Raw genomic sequence first — 24,219 nt, forward strand, 5'->3', positions numbered from 1 at the left:
TGGTAGCTATTATTTTTGCATCTAATTCAGCAGCCACTGAGTAAATGTTGAGGAAAGGAAGAAGCAAATGAATGGATGGATTAGAAATGAATTTAGCTAATAAAAATGAGAATTGTGGCAGACCTGGCTTTCATCATGGGTTTAAAAATATACTTTTTCCCCACTATAAAAACTATTAAAAGTGCATGCCTTGCCAATGGTAGGTTGGTAGTGTCATCTGGTGCTGTTATATTTACATATGTAAAATATGTCATTATTTTCATCAATACCCACTGTGGTATATAGAATCAAAATGTGCATGTGTGTGTGTTTGTAACTCAAAATCTTGAAAAAATATTTATTTATACTGTACTTTGTGTGTGTGCTATAAAATCTGACAAATTCAAACTTAAGATACTTAACAACTGCTTAAGAAGTTTATGGTGCTAGATTTCTCCTCTCCTCTCTGAGAAAACACCTGATTTTGATTTCAAATATCCACAAGGATGATTGTTAATAAAACAGGTTTTAAAAACTAGTAATAATGGGAAAAAAGTGCAAAATGCAGTAGCAGGGATGTTGAAAATGATCTCTCTGTCTTTTTGTTCTGCTGGCGCAGGTCTCTTCTTTCATTGTGTTATTGGTGACCTAGTCCTAAAAACTCTGATTTCTGGAAAGCAGAAAATATACCAGTGGGAGGTGAACTCCCAGCTACAGGGTGAAGTGCTAAAGTGAATAATATATTGTTTGTTGGAATCATTTGGCAAAAGGGCAAATGTAGCAAATACACCAAGATACTGCTATGAGAGCTCAGGCTTGGCATTTTCATAGCTCAGAGCTGTTTTGTATTTTGTTTTGTTTTTCCTCCAAGCAGGGTTCAGTTTGATTATTCTTTTCTGTAATAAGGGCCTAACCCACATTTTAAGGTCATGCACCCTGTCAGTTTATTACCAAATTGCTCATTGAAACTCAAGTTAGTTCTTACAGCCTCCTGCTGCAGGCTCATTAATTATCATCTACTTTGGCATTTTTACTCAACACCAATTGACTCTCTAAGAGGAGGGAGTGTGGAACAAACAGAAAAGAGGATATGGCCAGTGCAGTTCATGGGTTTGAGGTACTGAAGAGCAGGACTAACTATGTGTAAAACTGTGTCACAGTTGAAATCTGTTTTCATCTCTTGTCTTTTTTTCCTTTATATATCTTGATATGCACTTCATCCTCAAGTCAAGTCTGTGTCACTTGCTACCTACCCCAGCTTCACTGAGCTGTAGGAAGCAAAGCCCTCAAGTTTCCCATCTGCTAGTAAGACTGCTGTGAGCCAGGTTTTCACCTGCTGTTGGAATAAAGAGGGGCCCCATGCCTCAGTATGCTCTTGATAACATGGGCACCCGCACCTCACACTCATCTACTCATCAACCTATGAGCCTACATTGATCCTATATCCCAAATGCCCACCATCATGCAAGTTCCAAGGCTTCTAGGTCACTACTTATATATATTTTTCATTACTATGGGTCTGCATATCCCCTGATTTTGATTAGTTTTTAAATTCTTCCTCAGATTCTTCCACTTTGCTCTATGGAGATCACTTAGTTATATACTAAATAACATTTTTTTTTCTAATGGGAAGACTCTTTGGAGAAAAAGGGGATGCAGTGAATAATGCTGGAGAAACTGGAAAAGCTGAGACTAGCCCAAGCAAACATGTACATGTAGTCACCTTACCTATAGCTACCAGTTTTTTTTTTTTTTTAAATACACCTTCTTTTGCTAACTAGAAATTGCTTATACTCTGGTGAAGTGGACCAGACACCTCCACCCAAAAGACCCTGCACCATTATTAAGCTTCTCCTCTTGTCAGAAAGATTTTTTTTGAAAGAATGTCAACAGGATTTCATAGGAGTTCTGCAGAGAGCTCAATGGGGTTTGAAGCTTCCTCTTTATTGTAAATGCTGGGTTTGCAGACAAAACGTGTGAAATCTCTGTCTAGCCTAGGAATATGGCACAAAAAGTAACTGTTAAGTTCCCACCCACTGACATGCAACCCAACCACCTCATTGAGTATAAATCTAAAAGAATTTTCAGACTCAGGGTCCAGAGATTTTTAAGTATGAGCCCCTCTGGACCACTGCAGCTTATGTAAACCTGCTTCCCGAAAATTCCTTGGATGTCCAGCCTCACCTCATCTGTCCTACATCACTGGGACTGTTACTTAAGGTTTTCTCAAATGGTGCCTATTTTTCTTTGCTATAACATTTGTGACACTTCGGCTGGATTAGGAGTAGGTATCCTTCTTGCCACTCAAACTACTTAAGACCCTTGTCTCTTAAGTCCTTCAGCTTTGAAGTTCCTGTTATCAGACTATATTACCTGCTACTCAGTCTTGCTGTGACAACTGAGATTTTGTCTTTTCCCCAACATTATTTGGTTTTATCACTTGGTTTTCTGTCACTCTTTTAAATACAAACTCTGTTTATTCTTGGTGATTTGATTCTTCACAAAGAAAATTCTTTTCCAGTACTTGACTCTCAATCTCTTGGCTTCTTCTTCTCTAAAGAGCTTGTCTTTCTTTTGTCTCAGCTACTCACTCCCACGTTGGATCATCTTCAATAACTGCACTCTTTGTTATCTCAATTTCAAATGTCATCTCAGAACTAACTTATTATAACTTCTAATTCTACCATCTGGCTCACTGACTCCCATGTTTTTCCATTCAGGCCTAAAATCCACTCTTCTTGCCATTCATTTGGTGTCTTCAATCCCCCTTATGTCATTGCTTCCTTTTACACAGATTGGATTCCATTATCCATAATAATAATCACTTTTGGGGGGTATATACTCAACTTCCTTATCTCTACCATACTTACCTGGTAAACACCAATTCCAGTGAACCCTACTTCATGCTGACTTACACTCAGGCAGCTGAAATTGACTACAGAAAAACCTCAGAATCATGCCGACTGGTTATGGCCAATGGCAAAAGGGCACTTCGTCTCGTCTAAGAAGCCCACTAGTCTACTTTTCTCCCATTTCCCCAGAATTACAACCCCCACACTAAGTCTCCAGATTTTCTCTCCTGCTGCTTAGACTTTGATGATGAGCCTCCATACACTCCTGCCACCACATTTCCAAGCTATCTGCACGCATGCACACATGTTCTCCCTTTTCTCTTCTACTATGGATGGATTGTGCTTCTCAGTTCAAACTCTTCACCTGTATACTGGATCCCAGGACTTATCTCCTACTCAAATTTCCCAGCAGTTCTCATGTATTTCTCCTGAATCGTGAATTTACCTATCTTTATCATACTCCCAATATATTATATATGTTTTCTTTCATTAAAAATTTTCTCCAAACCTCACATCCAGTTCCAGGACCCCTTCTCATTAGTAGGCATTTCCTTCAGGCAAAACTCCATTAAAAAAGTTGTCTATTCTCATAATTTTCACTTCCTTTCTTCTAATTCTTTTTCCTCTCCAATTTAATTATGATTTCTTATCTTTTTCTTCTACTGGACTTGTTCTTGCCAAGGTCACTAGTGGGTAGTGGCTGTTGGTTATCAAGTCAAACATTAGTTCTCAGTCTTCCTCACATTTGATTGGTAAGTATTATTTGACAGATTGTGGATCTTCAGATTTTTTGAACCCCCCTCCCTTTTTTATCATTCGCTTCTAAAATCACTCTTTTGATTTTCCTTCTGTCTCAATAGTGGATCCTTCCCTGAGCTCTTTTCTAGCTTGCCTTCCTTTAAATATGAGATTGTCCTAGCATCAGTCTTCACACATCTTTCTTTGCTAGATATACTCACATTCTTGGCTACTTCATTCAGCCTTTTGTCTGTAAACATCAACCAGATAACTATATTAGTTAATTAATTTCATATTAATTACTATGTTAAGGACAAATTATCATTTGGCTTCTTAAACCTGTTTTAATCTTAGTTTCTCCAATTTCAATGAATGACAATTTCATTCTTCCAGTCTCTCTGGCCAAAGACATTGAACTTGATGTCAATTACTTTTTTTCACCTCCCAATTATTATCTTTTAGAAAATCAGAGCTACCTTCAAAACATATTCAAATTCAGTCACTTGTCACCACTTCCAACATTACCACTCAGGGCCAGCCATCACTGAGTCTTACTTGGATTACTGCAGTGGCCTCCTCACTGGTCTCCCTGTTTCCATCCTCAACCCCCCTGTTCTCCATACAGAACCAGAGTAAACCTTTAAAAAGGGTTATATCATATCACTCCAAACCCTTGCACTGGATCCCAATCTCGGAGTAAAGCCAAGGTCATCGAAAAGGCTCCCAGAATATTACAGATAAATGATTCTGAACCACTTGAATGGGACTTAAGAAATCCTATTGCCTGCCATTTCCAATTAAGATACAATTTGAACTTTAGTGAAGTCCAAAGCATCAGCCATTTTAACAGCTTCCATCCAGCCACCTCTCACTCTGATCTGATCTCCTGTCCTTCAGCCCTAAAACCCCAACCCCTCTCTGTGAACCCTGTTCTAGGCACATTGGCCTTGACATTCTTTTTTTTTAATATTTATTTATTTATTTTTAGGTCAGGATTATTCTTTTTTCCCCCTAAAAAATTATCTTTATTTGAATTAGATACAATTTTTTTATACACGTACTTTGCATAATGATGTACATCACATTCCACCATCCTTGTTAATCCTCTGCCCCCTCTCTTTCCCTTCCACCCCTCTTTCCTATCTAGAATTCAATTAATCCTACCATGCTTTCCCTCTTTACCCCACTATGAGTCAACCTCCTTATATCAGAGAAAACATTCAGCATGTGTTTTGGGGGGATTGGCTAACTTCACTTAGCATTATCTTCTCCAACGCCATCCATTTACCCACAAATGCCATGATTTTATTCTTTTTTATTGCTGAGTAAAATTCCATTGTGTACATGTGCCACATTTTTTTAATCCATTCATCCACTGAAGGACATATAGGTTGGCTCCACAGTTTAGCTATTGTGAATTATTGGCCTTGACATTCTTCACCCAACCTGGTCTCTGCCTCAGGAATTTTGAAGTGAGATTTCCTCTACCTGGAACACCTCCTGTTCCCTTCTTCTCCCCACTATCTGCATGTCTCACACACTGTCATCCTTCAGAGCTCTACTCAAATTTCACTTTTTCAAAGAGGACTTCCCAGACCATTTTATATGTGATATTCCTGCTTCTGTTCTCTTTCATTCTTATTCTTCCAATTTTTCTTTATAGCATATGTTTATGTGATTTCTGTTGTCTTCTCTTTACTACACTAGACTCTGTGATGGCACAGAGACTTTGCTTGTTCTGTTGTACCTTTCATTGCCTAGAACATTGCCTGGTAAATAATAGGTGATTATGTGTTAAATGAGTTTGCAAAATTGAAGGTTCTTTTAACCTAGTTTTTCAGCCAAACTGATAAAACAGGGATAGGCTTAACTCAACAGTTTATAGGGTCTGGCTGTTTTTCAAAATCCATGATATTGACCATATTGTTTAGACTTTTGTTTTGGCTTCCATTGCTAGTCTTTGATTTTTCTGAATAGGATTAGTGCTGGGTCCAGTGGTTTGGCTTGATGCCCTCTCTGGACCTTACCTGTTCCTCCAGTAATGATATTTCTTATACTGTACTGCTCTTGAGCTGATAAATTGATGCTGTCCTTCTGATTAAATACTGCTGCTACCTGGCACTACCATCCATTTTCCTGTTACCACACACTTTTGGACTTTGTTGTCTGTAGTATTATTTACATACCACTGTGGTCCTCTGTCCGGACAGAAGTTCTAATTCTACCAACAATAATTTTTATTGACTTCCCTAGTGTTGGTCATTGCTCAATTTCTAGAATGATTTGTTCTTTACTACATGGGTTATAATAGGTTTCCAGCAAATTAATATTGGCTTCATAATAATAATCAGGGACTTCTTGTTTTGTGTTGTTCACAGATCCTTCATTCCTGGTACAGTCCTTACCTGGAAATTTTACCATCCACTCTCAGAAATTACCTGTCTTATGCCCCTGTCTGTTATAAAGTAATATGACAGACTAAATTCCATTAATGGCCTAATGCCAATAACTCCTTAAATTTGTAGCATTCTAAAATGTATTTGGGTGCTAACAGGGATGGACTTTCCATGGCATAATTTCAGAATGTTGTGGAGTCAGCAGAACAGCCCCCTAAATTGTTTCCATCTTTCATATTGCCACCTTCAGTTTTTCCCAGTGCAATAATCATATGATTTGCCAAAATATGAGTCAGATCATATTAATATTATATTCAAAACCCCTAAAGATTCATATCTGTTAGTTAGGTTCTTGTTGCTATGACCACAATACTTGACATAAACAACTTAAAGGAGGGAAGATTTATTTTGGGTCATCTCATGTTTTCGGAAAATGCAGAAATCTCATGATGGAGGATGTGGTGAGCAAAGCTGCTCATCTTGTGCTGCCAAGAAGCGGGGAGAGGCACAGGAAGTGGCTAGGGATAGATATAGTCCTCAAGGTCACATCCCCAGTGACTTACTTCCTCTGGTCCTACCCCACCTGCCTAGGGTTACCACCCAGTAATTTATTCAAATAAATAATAATCCATCAAGTCGACTGATGCTGTTACATTCCCCACGATTCAATCATTTCACCTCTGAATATTGCTGCATTGCCTAACACATGAGCTTTTGGGGGGACAGTCCAGATCCAAACCATAGCAATATCCCACATGTAAAAGCCAACTTAGAATGTTTTATACAGCCTTGGTTTCCAAATCACACTTCAATATGCATGTGAATCATGTTCAGATTTTGTCAAATGAGATCTACATTCAGAATGGTGGTGGTAGTGGCTTAAGAGTCTGCACTTCTAAAAAGCCCTCCGGAAATACTGATGCTGCTAGTTCATAGGTCCACAATTTGAGGAGTAAGTCCCTACATGAGTTGTATCCTCTTTACATTCTAACCCTCCACTTCTCTGAGCTTCTAATATTTCTGATATTATCCCTTATAGCTGTACCCACACTGGCCTCCTTTATGGTCTTGGAACATTCTGAAATGCTCCTACCTTAAGGCCTTTGCACTAGCTCACCCTCTGTCTGAAAGCATTTCAATCAGATATCCTATACTCCACCTGTTGCCCTTGCCCCTTTACTTCAAGTTTTTGTTCAAATGTTACTTTTTCAGTGAAACCTTCCTTGGTCACTGATCTAATAAAGCAGAGCATTCTGCTCCTCCATATTCCCTACCTCCCTCTTCCATTGTACCTTTTCTCCTTAATACTTCTCACTACTGAAGGTATAACATCCTTTACTTACTTTGTTTATTGTCTGCCGAGCTGGTTAGAATGCACACTCCATGAAGGCATTTGTTTACATTTCTCTTCACCCCAGTGACTAACCCCTAACACATAGAAGATGCTTGGTAAATAATTGTTGAATGTCTGAAAAAATTCTGTTACATTATTTGAATCATAACTTTTTCTATTTATGCAAAAGGTCCTAGGCAGAGCAAGATAGAAACAAATTTGTTGTAGTTTAATTAGTATTGTTCAGTGAAGGCGAATGTCTCACAAGAATAATAAGTCAGAACTTATCTACTTAATGCTCATTTATACAGATTTTCTTGGTACCAGTGGAACAAAAATGTTAGATGGAATCAGGATCCACCTTTAAGTAAGAGAAACTTAATGAGACTAGTAACACAATTAAAAACAAACACAGCCTGCACATTATTAATGAGATCTCTTTCAAGTTATAGATCATGAGGACTTTGTTTCACAGTGATGCAGGTTTTCCTGGAAGGCAGTTACTGGATATGTGGATTCTTGTCAAAGATACTGTAGAATAAGTTTGGCCTTTTGTGGAATGTTGACCTAGAAGACCTCTGAAGTCTTTTCTGTCTACACAAATTAGAAATCAATAATAGAGAACAGGAAGCTGCTTTGTGAGGTGTGCAATTTGAGTTGCTCGAAGAATCCAGTCACACTTCACGTTGGAGTTCTCGATTTCATGAACCTCCAGTGAGAATAGCAGGTTAGGAGGTTATTGTATGTTTGTTGGTTGATTTTGTTTTTTAATTTTGAAGCTGGTCAAAACCTTGCAAACTGAACCAAAGTACATTTCATTATTGTGACCTATTCTCTGCCCAAACAATTTTCAGCTGCCTCTGCCTGGGGTGAAAGAAATATATAATACAAACAAATTTCACTGAGATATTTTCTGTTAAATGTGTAAAGGCATTCTTCACCAGACTGCTAGTAAATCAGGAAACAGAAGAAATACGGTATAATAAATATTTGAGGCCTTGATTTTTTGGTTTTAAACTTATTAGCCCTCTTTATCAGCATATTATCAGAAGATAAAAATTGTTCTCCACTTCTTTCACTGCGTTTTCTTTTTTATTATGTCATAATTTTAAGTTAACAATAGGAAATATTGAGCAATAAAGCTTTGTAGCTACCAATCTCTCACAAATACATTGTCTAAGGTAATCTTCAGGACCATCTGATGAGAGGCTTATGGCTCTAATCATACTGTTTTATTAAATCATACATAAATTACCTTAATTAGCTTTGACAAAAGATGGGAGAATTAGGAAAGCTTATCTGTTATGAAACTCTGAAGGTCTAGTCACTACCTAGCTAGTCATGTGTACACATTTTATTTAAAAAAGTGAGCTAGATTCAAAGTCAGGTTGATGTGCTTGCAAATCTCATGTTTTTAAAAATTTTATAGTATTTATCACAATTTTAAACATTTTATTTATTCACATTTCACTTCCCTTTTATTTTCCTTACAGACTGTATTTTATGAATCTAGTGCCTATTTCTCTGTTGCTGAATTTATCTCCAGTTCCTAGATCAGTGTTTGGTATATAATTGGTACTTCATAAATATTTAATGAAAGAACAAATTAATGAATGAGTGACTATGTACATTTTCAAAAAATATTTAGTTAGACTACAGCTATCTAGTAAAAGAAAAGAAAATGAAATATCTCTGGAATAATACTGTATAGAAAGAGATTATTAGGCATGGGGAGATTTGGCTTCTAAAATGAAATTGAAATATAAAATTTGAATTTTTATCTATACTAATCCTCAGGGAGAAATCTTCTTTTTAACGTTAGACAATATAACGAAAAAAAACAAAAAAAAAATAAAAAATAAAAACAAAAACTTTCCCCTAAACCATTTAGCCTTCTCATTTTAGAGTTGAAATTCATCTATATCCTAAAATGTCTTCCTTCTTTCTCTTACCCCCCAAACATGTATTCATTCACACATCAGATCCACCTCTCCTACTCTCCTCCCTACTAACTAAGGACACCCTGTGAACTTCCTGGAGCCAATGGTCCTCATTAGAAAAAAAAGAAAGAAAAAAATTTTAGGGTAAATGCATGGCCCCTGGGAAACTGGGATTCTTATAATGAGGGCAAAGGACTTAGAAGACATTGCTAACAGGATATTCACTGATTGTGGAATATCCACTTCCTTAAAGGCATTGTTAGTACTTAGAGGTTTACCTTAGCATTGTCACTTCTCAACAGAATGACATCAATGTGGTGACTCTAGTGGCCAAGGAGACAGTGGTAAGCAGATAAGGGGCATCACATGGAAGGCTGAGAGTAATGTTGGAGCCTATGGCTGGGGAATTTTAATAGTTAAAATATTCTCTCGTATAACATCTGCCTTCTGAACAAGAAACTCAGACTAGGGGTCCAATTATTCTGCTGCACAAGAACACAGAGGAAATGTACAGAGCATTATTGCTGCCATTTTGACATTCATTCATTCATTCACTCATTCATTCATTCCATAATTCTTTGTTGAATGGGGGATCACGTTGACTTTCAATAGGTTAGCTCCTGGACACAATTTTAAGCAAAAACCATTCAGTTCTCACACAGAGATTGCTAGGGCCTGAACTGCTTTAGTATTCATGTAAATAAACTATGGTCCAGAATAAAAACTAGCTTGTTCAAAAAAGGTGAAAAGCCTTTCTAAGCTTTTTTTTTGTCTATTATTTCTAAATAACGGTTATAGAAATACAAGATGTATATAAAGATTTTTCACACTCAGAAATAGAAACGGACATTTATAGGCATGTTATTTGTTGACAAGATTAAATTTTGCTTTGAAATAGCTTCACATAATCACAAGATAAAGTTTTAATCTAAAAACAAATGCAGTGTAGAAAATACCCTGAGTCATTTAAAAGAATTGTATAAACTGAATGATATATGGAAAGGAATTTGTAAAAACTTTTTAGTCTTCATGTTTATAATGCCTTAATCCTTTTCAGAACAAAATATCAGCACATGTTTTTTAGTTTAGAAAGTCCATGGGAAATGGATCTGTTAAGACACTGCAGAAGACTTTGAATTCCTCTCCTGATGCACTGAATTGTTTCAAAACCTTCTTTAAATCAACAGAAGCTGCAATTTACCTGAAAATTCTATGTTAGAGTTAACAAAAAACAAGAAATAAATTTCTACTTAGCAATTCCAACATGAAAAATAACATGTAAAGATTACTAATGAAAAACCATGGCCAATACCTTTTGAATGCCTGCTTGGGACTCCAGGACATTGTTCTCTGATCCATTGCTTCGGTTGATCATACGCCACATTTGGGAGTACATGCTGTCCCTCTCAAAAGGATTCAGTCCCTTCATGCGGACATGCTCATATACTGCAGAGTCCAGGACTGTGCCATAGGGGATGTCTGTTTGCTTGGAAAGGTCCTGAAGAGACCTTGATTATTTAGAGAAAAGAGAGACAGAGGACATAATGATTATTTTCAAGTGAAAGTAAAATTCAAAAAAGAAAAGGGAAATATATGAGAAGATAGATTTTAAAAATTGTTTTGATTATTTTGTTGTCTCTTAATAGTGAGACAAAATGTATAAGGAGAACTGATGTTAGGATATATGTAATAAATTATGAGATAAAATAGTAATCATTGAAGAAGAGGTGAAAATTTTTAGTGGTAATGCAGACTGTTTTGGTAGACCGTCACTGGGGAAAAAGAAATCTAGTAATACCATTAAAATGATCACAAATTAAATTAGATTGCTATGTAATCATAAATAATTTAATAGTTAATTTTAAGTATAATCATTAGCCTATGTTCTTTTAGTTGTCAAGCCTTTAATAGTTTTATAAAATAATTACATTTTACATCAACAACATGTTTTTAAATAAATGCATGTTTAACAATTAGTATCGATAGTCATTATTATGGTGTGGCTACTGCACATATCAGGCAATTGACATGTATTATCCTTATAGCAGTGCCTCATTTCAGAACTGTTTTCACCATGTTCTCAATGAGGAAACTTTTAGATTGAGAAAATAAGTAATTTAGAGTGCAAAATCAGGGAGGGTCAGAGCTAGGATTAAAATGTAGGTCTGTCTGCTTCTAAGGTCACAGTGTTTCAAATGCAAGATACTATTATTTCTGTATTTCTCTTGCAATATTTGCTCTTTTTTTGTATATGTGTGTGATTGATTGTGTGTGGTGTGTATGTGTGTAGCAGAGAGAGGGAGGGAGGGAGGGAAGGAGGGATGGAGAGGAATATTGACTTCTATTTGTAGTCAAATAGGACAATTTTCATATTCCTGGCAGCAGAATATATTTTCAGCTTTCTTGGTTATTGGATAATGATCGAGGATTTTCAAATCCATCTTTGAGTTAGAGATGGCATTTATTTATCCCAGGTTATCCATTTCTAGTCTGGTGGTCAATTTCCTTAAATTTGGGTTACAGAGCCACTCTATAATTTCTGATTTGGAGAATCTGGTACTACTCCTTGGAATTCATTGAATTTGTGTTTGTGAACAACTTTAATGACTGACATTTGAGAATAAATATGGCTTTGACATAGTGTTCAATATCAAATGCTAGCATGCTTACAACTAACTTCTAAGAATGGGAGCAGATGCTTTGAAACACTATGCCATATTTTGAACAAGAAAAAATGCACCAGGTACTCCACAACATGAGCCATGAATCAAATGTAATGTATACTTCTGACCTTTGGTTTGTTTCTAAATGGAGTTAACTAAGGATTTCCTGAGGGTCTTTAAAACCAACACTTGCATTGGACAAAGAATTGGGAATATTCTTAAGTTCACTAATCTCCATCATGTGCAAAACTGTGTGGCATAAAATAAATTATAGGTCCTGTTTGTTAGAGGTATATTTATATCAATTTCTAACTATAACTTTCAGCAAGATTTAATTTGCATTTTGTTGAATTTTGTGTTGTTGATACGTATCATTTACTCCAAAGAAAATACTGCAGTAATAATTTCTTTTTTGCTTTACCAATTTGTTGTGTAAATAATGCACTTAAAAAGTATTTTGATGAGAATTTTCTGGAATATTCTACAACTACTAAATTAATTCTGGCATTTTTCAAAAGATAACTAGAGTGACAATGTAAATGAATAATTGAGGGCAAAAGCAAGAAAAAAGTGAGTTGCATGTAGATAGAATACAACTTAATGCTAGAGGGACAGGGTATTTATTTTTGGGACATATCATAATTATCTTGGTGATATTGTAACAATAAGAATTTTGTTTCAAGAGAAAAAATTACTGCTAATTACTGCTAATTTATTGATTTTCTAGCAATGGACACAAAGCTGTATTAAATACACAATATTTTCAATGTATTTTCCACTGTGTGGTTGAAGGAACTCTAAAATGGTAATACAGAAAGAAGAATAAAACATATCTATACAGGCTATAACAGTCTCCATTGATTCAACTTCTACAAATGCAAGCTTCAGAACTGTTTTCACCATGTTCTCAATGAGGAAACTTTTAGATTGAAAGAATAAGTAATTTAGAATGCAAAATCAGGGAGGGTCAGAGCTAGGATTAAAATGTAGGTCTGTGTGCTTCTAAGGTCACAGTGTTTCAAATGCAAGATACTTACTATTATTTCTGTATTTCTCTTGCAATATTTGCTCTATGTTCAAGGTGAAGTAGTCGTACATAGTACCATATGGAACTTGAAGGTCCATGTTATGGTTTACCAGAAACCCTACCAGCATATGATCAACTACTTGCTGCTTGGCAGTTCTGACAATCAGTCTTGATTATAACTGTCAAAGGCTTCAATTTGGCAGAGGTGAGATTTTAGTTTAGGGTGAATTTTTTCTTTTTCTTTCTTTTTTTTCCCTTTTTGCCTGTATCTAAAAATACAAGCTTGCCCAAAGAGTCACACTATAAAACACAGTTCAATAAATTTATGTTTCCTCTTAGCCTTCCATGAAAACAGAAATCAAATGTTGGAATTCTTTCTTTCTTTCTCTCTCTGTCTCTCTGTCTCTGTCTCTCTCTCTCTCTTTCTTTCTTTCTTTCTGTTTTATACTAGGAATTTAATGCTGAGGGTGCTTTACCACTGATCTATAACGCTAAGTTGTTGAGGATGTTGCTAAGTTGCTGAGGCTGACTTTGAATTTGCAATCCTCCTGTCTCAACCTCCCCACTCGCAAGGATTACAGGATGTACCACCATGCCTGGTAAATGTTGGGGTCTTTAATATAAACAGTTTTCTGTTTCACAGCTTCACCTTAAATATTAGTTTTAAAACCTGAATATAGATTTATACTATCCTAGTTTAGTTGGTGAAATCGTTTTGTATACAATGAAATTTTAAAGGAATATCTGAATATATTGCCTATATGAAGTTCCTGATGTCAGAAAACAGGCAGCTTATTTTTAACATGCTTCAAGTTTAGAACAGCAGAGCATTTTGTAATTTAGAACAAAGGCATGTTCCCTCTAGTAGTTTCTGATATCAAGTTCAGTGTATAAATTTGCCTTGAGACATGCCTGCAATAAAAATTACAGCTTGTCGGATTCAGTGTCGTTCCATTATAGCACACCAAGACAGCACCAAAGGTGACAAAAATAAAATGACTGAAGCAAAATGAAGTGAACACAAACAGCTTATCATAGAAAGAGAAGGCTGTTTTAGGAGCCCAACATAGAAAAGGAGTGCCTATCATGAGGAGCCATCTTGGTTTTTTTTTTCATGCTAATAAGATTTTAGAGCAAGGGCAGAAATGTGATGGCCTATGTTATGAACCACTGAAAGGAATCTATTAGGTTATTCTACAAGCTGTAATACTTAAAAGTTGTATCTGAAGGTCAAATGCTGAGTGAATATTATTTAAATAGGGCCAATCACTGCTTTAAAATGCAAAGCAATCCTAGAATCATCCATAAGCACCTAAGACATAAATTAATTTACCATGGTGAATATTAACATTTCTTCCTAACAATAGGCAATGTTTTCCCAGGTTGCAGAAGGAATGAGGGAATCTAGAACATTTCAAAATAGAGCTGTGAATACACTCAAAATACACTCCATTTTTCTCCCTGTAACCCACACACCACTCAATGAATGCTCACTCTGTGAATCTATTAAACCTGAGCTCCCCACACCCCAGACACATTACCCATGTCACACGTTCACACAGAGTGAAAATTGAAAGCATGTGACTGTAAGTGGTAAATGATAAAAGAAAGCAAATGTTTGCCACACTAACCAGCCTTGTTTTTTTTTTTTTTTAACAAGCTAAGATTCATTTATTTCCCATTCTGTTCTCCTATCAAACTGATATCAACCCATGGCACAAAACAATGCTGATAGAGAATAGATAAGCATCATGTAGCTATTTATATGAATATTACATACACCAAGGAACTGGCAATTTAGGGAAATTCTGTGGAAATAAATTTTAGGAATTTAAGTGGACCTACACTGATTTTAAACTCTTTACATGAGAATAAACATTTAAACCCCTTCAAGAACTTCAAACTAATTTTGATATATGTGATGGTCTTAAATATAACTGACAGCAACAGCTTTTATATTGGGTAGGGGGGATTTCATGTCGAGCAGATCTGTTACTCCTATAACCTTAGTTTTTTTCTTCTATAAAGTGAAGAGAATAATTCCTCCTCAGAATCATGAGAGAACCTGTCATAAGAGCCTCTGACCAAAGTCCCAATTGTGGTTATGATGATGGTGATTTTTCTCTCTATAAGGCCACATTTAATGATTTCTAATGAATATCTCTTTGTGGAGAAGGCAGGATGGCCCTTTGTAACATTGTTGAAGAGAAGATTCAGGCATTGAGCTAGAATTGAACAATGTCTGGTTTCCCTTCCAAGTACAATGTTGAATGAACCTATGATACTTAATGGTCATGAATTTCTTAATAGTGGATTATTTAGGCAGGTTATAACTTTTATTAACAAAATTATGTTACAATGAATGTGTCACTAAAAAATGTTTATATTTCTAAAACTATCAGATAGTTAAAAAAAATCCAAAGACTATTCCCTGTGCAGTGAACTTTCATTCATATTTTTACCTATTTTCCTTTAACAAAAGAGTTGATGTTATCCACGTAAAAAATTTTCAAAGAGCTTCCATAAACCTCTCTGTCCCATCTCACCATCATCTTCTTTTAAAAAAATTAAATTGAGCTTGGTTGTGGCAATGCTCACCAACAAATGACACGTCTGATCTGCCAGCTCCATCCCAGGAAGGGTAAGTCTAATCCAATTTTTAATGGAACAGAACAAGTCAACACAAGTTATTACATCAGAAGGGATTTTTCTTTGGGTCAGGGAGAGAAATGAAATGTGGCTGATAGGATTAGCACTTGATACTTCAGGCAAAGGGCTGACAGTGGAAAACAGACTAGAAGGAGTATAGGACAAGCATTCTCCGACTCCATTCAGGCCTCTCCGCCGGCCCTTCTCTCCCCAGCTTCCTCCTCTGGATACCGATTTCAGCTTCTGTCAAAGCTCAGATACTGCTGCAGGCCCAGGGCTCAACCAAGGGCCCCAGGGCTTTGTAGCAACCACATAAAGAGCCAGCCTAGTACCCAGTGCCCACTGCTGTCCATTGGCTCTAGCAGCTGACAGCTGCTAGGCAAAGAGGGCAGAAGCAGGTTTTCTAGCATAAAAAGTGATTCAAAATTTTAAACTTAAAAGGACAACTAACATGCCATCAGAATGAGAATGTGCTCTTCACACTCAAAAAGCAACTGAAAGTGTTGAAAAACAAGATTGGGCGGTTAGATAAGGCAGGCTTGTGTCTGAGAGGTACTGTCCACATCCCTAAATAACCTCTCAGTTTCTAAGAGTAGAGGTTTTAAGACATAAAACTTTAATTTGTGTTTCAATCTTTGAGCAAATTGTTTCTCCAAAGTTCAATTGCTTTCGCCTATTAAACAGAGTGAAATAATAATTTTATGCTGAGGTATTTGGAAGTTTGAATTAGATACTGCATGTAAGACATTTTCCTTAGTGATTAGCACTCTAAGTGCTCTATTAGTAATAATTACAATTACTAATTTTATTATTACTATTATTAGTTTTACTTGTTCCCTGCTATTCCCTTGGTTTCTAGAAATGCCATTTCCTAATTTTCCTATCAATTAGACTCATTCTCCGCTAATCATTCTTCTTTACCTGTGGACTTTCATTCTAACTTCTCTTTTCATATAATCTGTCATCAAATTCTATACCTTTTACTTTTCCAGTCTTGAAATCTGTGGCCATTGTCTTTAATTTTTTTTTTTTTTTTTGCCAATACCCTTGGAATTTTTACTTATTCATTTCTAAGTCTTCCCTGTCTCTACATTAACCCACTGCTAACCCATCCTCCATACCACAGCTTAAGTGTTCTTCATATGAACATTACACATGCTCAGGAAATGTGTAATTTGGGGTAAATCTAACTGTACTACTGCCTTGTTTAAATATGTCTTATCCCAGAGCCCTTAGAAAAATGCTTCCATCTCTTTAGCTTTCAAGATTCTTCAAAAGTTTCTCTTAAATCTTTTTATTTTCCATTATTAAAAATAACCATTTCCCCTATTTACAGTCACAATTAGGCCAAACATACCATTTCTTCATTTCTTAGTTTAGAATCTACCACACCTTGGTAGATGTTTTCTCCACAAAAGATACTTCCTTGTCTACCTGGTGAATCCCTTCCCCTTTAAGAACAAACTCCACTGTCTCTTCAGAGAGTGGTCTTCTAACATTCAGCATATGTTACATTTTAGCATTGTGTTATGAAACTTTACTTCTTTACACACCTTGTTACTGATGCTTCTTAGTTTTTAAAATTCATTGTTGAAACATAGAACCAAGCACTGGGTCTGGAAAATAGTCAGCAATCAATGAAGCTCATTTGTTTTGGCTAGAAAAATACTCTTGGAAAATCAGATTCCCATTTAACTAGCACTGCATAAAAATGGAGTTTTAATTATATATTATCAGTCATTCAGTGGGTAATTTATCATGGCCAGAAGTATTTTTGGGTGGGGAGAAATATATATGTATATATACATATATACATATATATATATATATATATAGATAAGTATATATATATATATATATATATATATATATATATATATATATATATATATATATATATATATATTTTTATTTTCCTCTCCAAGAGATCTTTGGAAATCTCCCTTGCAACAAAATCAGCTGTGAAAGCTTTATCAGTGAATTGTTTGCCAAAGCATTTTGCCATGTATGTAAAATAAATAAATTCAGCAGCAAATCAAATAAAAAAGAAAATCCAAACAAACAGGACTGAAAAAGGTATTTGGAAGAGCTCATAGACCATGATTTTGGCAGACATCAGACCTGGAACAAAGTGGACTATCTATTCCTAAAGGCTAACAGTGCAGACAGAGAGAAGTGGGTTGTTCACTGAATGATTTTTGACTGAAATGTCAGAAGCAAGATGAAAAAGAATTGCTCAACTAACTCTGTCAACTGAAATAACTAACATAAATAAAAGAATTTATGATTTTAATAGTTAAAGACGACACAAATACCAAGAACAAGGAGAGAATAGCCACCTTTGGTAGTATTATTAGTATTACAGAAAAATTAATTTGGGGGAATTTAAAAAAAAATTTGTTTTTAATATTTATTTTTTAGTTTTAGTTGGACACAATATCTTTTATTTTACATTTATGTGGTGCTGAGGATTGAACCCATTGCCTCAAGCATGCTAGGTGAGCACTCTACCACTGAACCCCAACCCCAACCCCTAGGGATTTTTTTTTTCTAGTAGGATATTTATATAATGAGGAGTAAGACCATGTGTGTGCTCTACTTAGAGAAGAATGAAATAGGCTGTCCACCCTCCTACTGTGGCATAGCCAATGGCCAGCTGTTCTTTGAGAAACCTCATTCCTCATTTTAGTAAAACTTTCCTCAGGAAAGTTTTTCAAACTCCTCGGATATAAGTCAATAACGAAAATCTGATGAAATGCAAAGGTACCAAGAGCATATGTTGAGGTAAATAGAACTCCTTGCTGTATGTAGGGAAGTTTAGCTTGTAGATGGTGTGGTTCATATGAAGAGCTCAGGGAGCCATCTTTTGTGTCCGAGAGTGTTGCTTTAGAGAGGAAACAGGCTCAGGAGAGAGATGAACATTCCTTTATCTCCATAATACAAGGTTTCTTAGTTTTTAAAAGATTAAGGTCAAAGTGACTTTAGAGGAAGAAATAGGGCTTCTTCTCATAGATTAGATTGTATGGCTTTAAAGTGTACATTATGGGGAAGGTAATCAGTGGAGCCCAGCACAAGTCTCTCTAAGGAGATGTTCCAGTGCTGAAGTGCTGTGTCTTCATTCCTCTCCCTGGTGCTAAAACCGCTCTCTTCTCAGGGCAACATAAAGTCCTTAGAAGAACAAGCTCAAGTCTGAAGTTGGAATGACACCAGAAAGGGCAGAGGGTGGAGACTTCTTTTCTTGGGGAAGCAGGGAGAGTTTCCCAAGCAAGACCTTCTGTGTAGACAGAGTGCTTTATAGGAGGTGTCATATGAAGAGCAAAGACTGGAGAGGTATGGAGGGTCAGCAGATGAGAGGCTCCAGGAGGAACACTGGAATATGGACCAAGTGGTGCAGGCATTCCCTTCACTCTGATTTGTTCCTCTCCCTATCCTCAGTCAGAATCCTTCACCTGTCCCTAAGCCCTCCCTATGTGGAACAACAGAGTACCTTAGATAAAGATAACTTCTTGGGCTCTGAACTTCTCTTTATTATCTTATTATTAACACATATTAATTGTACATGTTAGGGTCTGTAAACAAGTCTGGATGGCGCCTGGCATTTTGCCATAGGGAGTGGTTTGTGAAGTAACGCCAGCGAGCCATTAAGTGTGGAGGTTCCTTATTGGTTGACTGCTGTATCTAGTTTATGTTAATTAGATAAGCTGTGTGGAATGTATAAATACCCCTCCTGTCCTACAATAAATGGCTCCTACTCCTGCTGTATCAATGTACACAAGTTGTTCGTCACCCCCCGGTTATTTTGCTGCAGCCGGACTGCAGCAATACAAATAAATGGGTTTCACTGTGACATTTCCATACATGCTTGTATTGTGCATTGATCTTGTCCATACTCCCTTCTATCCTTACTCTTCCCTCTTCCTTTCTCCCTAGTCCCCTTCTCATATAGTCTTGCTTCAACTTTCAGGACTTTTTTCTTTGGTCTGGCTAATTCTCTTAAAATAATGTCCTACAATTCCATCAATTTTGCTGCAAATAACAGGATTTCATTCTTCTTAATGGCTGCACAATACTCCATGTGTGTATGCACCTTATTTTCCTTATCCATTAATCTATTGATGGGCACCTTGGACTATTGTGAATAGTGCTACAATAAACATGGGTATGGTTTTAGTTGGCTTTTTCTTCACTATGACTTAAAGACCAATTATAGAGGAGGAAGAGTTTATTTGAGGGCTCACAGTTTCAGAGGTCTCAGTCCATACTCAGCAGGTTCCATTCCTCAGGTCTCAAAATAAGGTAGCACATCATGGTGCAAAAGTGTGGTGGAAGGAAGCAGCTCATATGATGATCAGAAAACAGAGAGAGCAAATCCACTCACCAGATACAAATGTGTACCCCAAAGCCATGCCCTCAATGCCCCACCTTCTCCAGCCACACCCCACCTTGACTTCAGTCACTACTCAGTTAATCCCATCAAGTCATTAATTCACTGATTGGGGTAAGGCTCTTGTAACCCAATCATTTCTTCCCTGAACTGTCTTACATTGTCTCACATGTGAGCTTTTGGGGGACACCTCATATCCAAACCATAACAGGCGTGTCGGTTATTTCTTTTATATATTGACTTCATTTCAAATATATATCTAGGAGTGTGAGAGCTGGATCATATGGTAGATCAAATTCTATTGGTACAGTGGCTGTACTACTTTATATTCTCAACAAATATATATAAAGATTCTTTTTTCTTCACAGCTTCACCATTATTATTATTATTATTATTATTATTATTATTATTACTAGTACTACTACTACTACTACTACTACTACTACTACTACTTCTTATCATTCTGACTGGGGTTAGATGGAATCTTAATATAGTTTTTTTTTTTTTTTTTTTTTTTTTTAACCAGGTATTGAACTCATGGGGTGCTCGATCACTAAGCCACACCCCCAGACCTATTTTGTATTTTATTTATAGACAGAGTCTCCCTGAATTGCTTAGTGTCTTGCTTTTGCTGAGGCTATCTTTGAACTTGCTATCCCCCTGCTTCAGCCTCCTGAGCTGCTGGGATTACAGGCATGTGCCACCGTGTCCGGCCCAGAATCTGAATATAGTTTTCATTTTCTTTTTTCTGATGGCTAAAGGTGTTTACCATTTTTTCATATGTTTATTGGCATTCATATTTCTTTTTTTTTAAAGTGTTTGTTTAGATCATTTGCCCATCTTGATTGGATTACTTGTTTTCTTGTTTTTATGTTGTTAATTTATTTGAGTTACATATATTATGGATGTTAATCCTCAGGCAGATGTATAACTGGCAAAGATTTTCTTCCATTAGGGTTTTCTCCTTACTTGTTGATTATTTCCTTTTCTCTGTAGAAGATTTTTAATTTGATGTACTCCCATTTGTCAATTTTTGCTTTTGTATCTGAGATATAGGAGTCCTACTCAAGAAATCATTGCCTGTACCAATATTTTGCTTCCTCTATGTTTTCCTCTAGTAGCTCAAAGTTTCAGGTTTGTATTAAGGCCCTTGATTCATTTTGAGTCGATTTTTGTACAAAGTGAGAGAGCCATATCAAATTTTAATCTGGATGTTTTCCTAGCACCATTTGTTAAAGAGGCTGTCTATTCTCTAGTATTATGTTTTTGGCACCTTCATTGTGAATCAGTTGCCTGGAGATGCATAGATTAATATCTAGGTTCTCCATTGTGTTCCTCAGGTCTCTATGTCTGTTTCTATGCCAATACCATGTTATTTTGATTACTCTGGTGCTGACGAATGTTTTGAAATCAGTGAAATTGTGAAGCCTCTAGCACTGCTCTTTTTACTCAGGATTTCTTTGGCTATTCAGGGTTTTTGTGCTTCCAGAAGAATTTTAGGATTTTTTTTTGTAGTTCGGTGAAGAATGTCTTTGGTATTTTGATGGAAATCACATTGAATCCATACATCACTTTGGTAGTGGTGCCATATTAACAATATTAATTCTCCCAGCCTATGAACGTAGGAAGTCTTTTTACCTTTTAGCATCTTCATCAGTTTTTTTCTTTAGCGTTTTGAAATTTTCATTGTAGAGGTCTTTCACCTCCCTAATTTGATTTATTCTAAGTTCTTTTTGTTGTCATCCATGTTTTATTTTGTTTTGTCTTCGGCTATTGTGAATGGAACTGCTTCCCTGATTTCTTTCTCAGCCAATTCTTTATTAGTGTATAGACAAGCTACTGGTTTTGTATATTGATTTTTTATCCTGATACTTTAATAAATTTGTTTGAGTTCTAAGAGTCTTTTGCTTAAGTCTTTAGCATTTTCTTTGAATTTTGTCATCAGCAAATAGGGATAATTTGATCTTCTCCTTTACTATTTGTACCTCCTCCCTTACCCTGCTTTACCTGCAGCTCTTGCCTAGTTGCTCTGGCTAGAATTTCTATACTATACTGATCTGATTAAGAGTGGTAAGAATGGGTACCCTTGCCTGGTTCCTGATCTTAGAGAACATGTTTTCAGTTTTTCCTTATTGAGCATGATTTTGACTATAGGTTTATAATATATAGCCTTTCTTATATAGAAGAATGAATCTTGTGTACCTATTTCATTCATAACTTTTATCATGAAAGGGTGTTGAGTTTTATCAAAGAATTTTCCTGCAACTATTAAGATAATCAAGTGATTTTTATTGATTTTATTTATGTGCTGTCTTACATTTTTTTTGTTGTGCATATCTTAAAATATCATTGCATTCCTGGAATGAAACCAACTTGATCATAGTGTATGATCATTTGATGCCCTATTGAATTTGACTTGCAAGTATTTTATTGAGGATTTTTGCATCTATGTTCATTATGGATATTGGTCTATAATTTTGTTTATTTGTTGTATTACTATCAAATTTGGTAACAGGGTAATACTGGCTTCATGAATAAGTGTAGAAGGGTTCTTCCCTTTCTATTTTATAGAATAGCTTTAGGAACATTGATATTAGTTCTTTTAAAATCTGGGAAAATTTATCAGTGAACTCATCTGGTCCTTGGTTTCTCTTTCTTGGAAATCTTATTACCACTTCAATCTCATTTCTTGTTATTCTTCTATTTAGGTTTTTTGAAATCATCTTGGTTCAGTTTGAGTAGGTCACAGATGTTCGTAAATTTGTTCATATCTTCTAGATTTTCCAACTTATTGGCATGCAGTTTTTCAGAATATTTGCTAATGATCTTTCGAATTTCAATAGTATTCATTGAAATGACTTGTTTTTTATCTCTAATTTGTTTTTATTTTTTATCTCTTGTTAGGTTAGCTAAGGGTCAGTTTCGTTTATCTTAAAAAAAAAAACAACTCTGTTTCTTTGATCCTTTGTATTGTTCTTTTAGTCTCTATTTTTCCTGGGATCTTTATTATTTCTTTCCTTCTACTGATTTGGGGCTTGGTTTATTGTTCATTTTCTATGACATTGAAATGCATCATCAGGTTATTTATTTTTAGATCTGTCTTTTGGTCTCATTGCTATAAACTCCCCTTTTAGTTCTACTTTTGCTGTATACCACAAGTTCTAGTATATGCTGCACTTCTATTATCATTTGATTCATTTTGATTCATAGGAGTACTTAAATTTCATTCCTGATTTCTTTAATAAACACTGTTCATTAAAAAGTGTTTTGCAATCTGCATGGGTTTGTATAATGTTATAATGTATTTTTTTTCCATTTATTTCTAGTTTCATCCCATTGTGATCTGAAAAACTGCAAGAAACTATTTAAGTTCTTAAAAATTTTTTAAGATTTATTTTATGGCCTAATATGTGGTCCATTTGGAAAAGGTTTCATATGCTAATGGAAAGAATGTATATTCTGTAGCCATCAGATGGAATGTTCTGTAGATATTTATTAAATGTATTTGATTTATAGTGTAATTTAACTATAATTTTGATTTTTTCCCTATATGATGTATCTATTGGTGAAAGTAGGGTATTGAAGTTTCATTATTAGTGTACCAGAGTCTATTTTTCCCTTTATGTCTAGTAATGCTTGTTTTATAAAATTGGGTATTCTAATATTTGGTATGTATATATTTATAATCATTATGTGTTCTTGATGAATTGTTCTGTTGATCTTAGTCTCCTCTGATTCTCTTAAATTCTGTTTTGTGACTTATAAATATAGCGACTCGTAATTGCTTTTGGATCCCATTAGTTAGAATTTCTTTTTCAATTTTTTCACTTTCAATCTGTGTACATCTTTGCAGGTGAGGTGAGTTTCTGGCAGGCAACATGCTGGGTCTTGTTTTCTAATCCAATCAGTCTGTGTCTTCTAATAGGTGAAGTAAGACCATTAAATTCTGTTTTGTTATTGAAAGGTATAGAACCGTTCCTTTGGTTTTGGTGATTTTCTTTTCTTTTTTTTTTTTTTAATATTCCATGCTCTTTTCTTCTACTTTTATATCTCAGACATTGATGGTTTACTAAACTGATGTTTGACCTCTTATTTCTCATTTGCATCTTACTCTTCTAGGGAGAATTTTTATTTTCCATGCTCTCATGATTGTTTGTGTCTTTCTTCCTCTTCTGGGTGTAGAATTCCTTTAAATATTTTCTGTAATACTGGCTTAATGGTTATGAATTCCTTTAGCTTATGCTTATCTTGGAATGTC

General features: G+C 35.6%; 1 protein-coding gene across 1 annotated transcript in view; it reads right to left on the reverse strand.

Annotated features, from left to right (window-relative positions):
* The window catches only part of Grid2 (glutamate ionotropic receptor delta type subunit 2), a 1,437,644-nt gene that overhangs the window by 215,528 nt on the left and 1,197,897 nt on the right, over positions 1 to 24,219 (reverse strand). Inside the window, exon 13 of the mRNA XM_046459106.2 lies at positions 10,551 to 10,746. Coding sequence (XP_046315062.1) covers positions 10,551 to 10,746 — 196 coding nt within the window. The remainder of the gene's footprint in view (positions 1 to 10,550; positions 10,747 to 24,219) is intronic.

This window comes from Marmota monax, unplaced genomic scaffold (assembly GCF_021218885.2).
Source record: "Marmota monax isolate L192 unplaced genomic scaffold, Marmota_monax_Labrador192_F-V1.1 WCK01_AAM20220418_F8-fsc00002, whole genome shotgun sequence".
NCBI lineage: Eukaryota > Metazoa > Chordata > Mammalia > Rodentia > Sciuridae > Marmota > Marmota monax.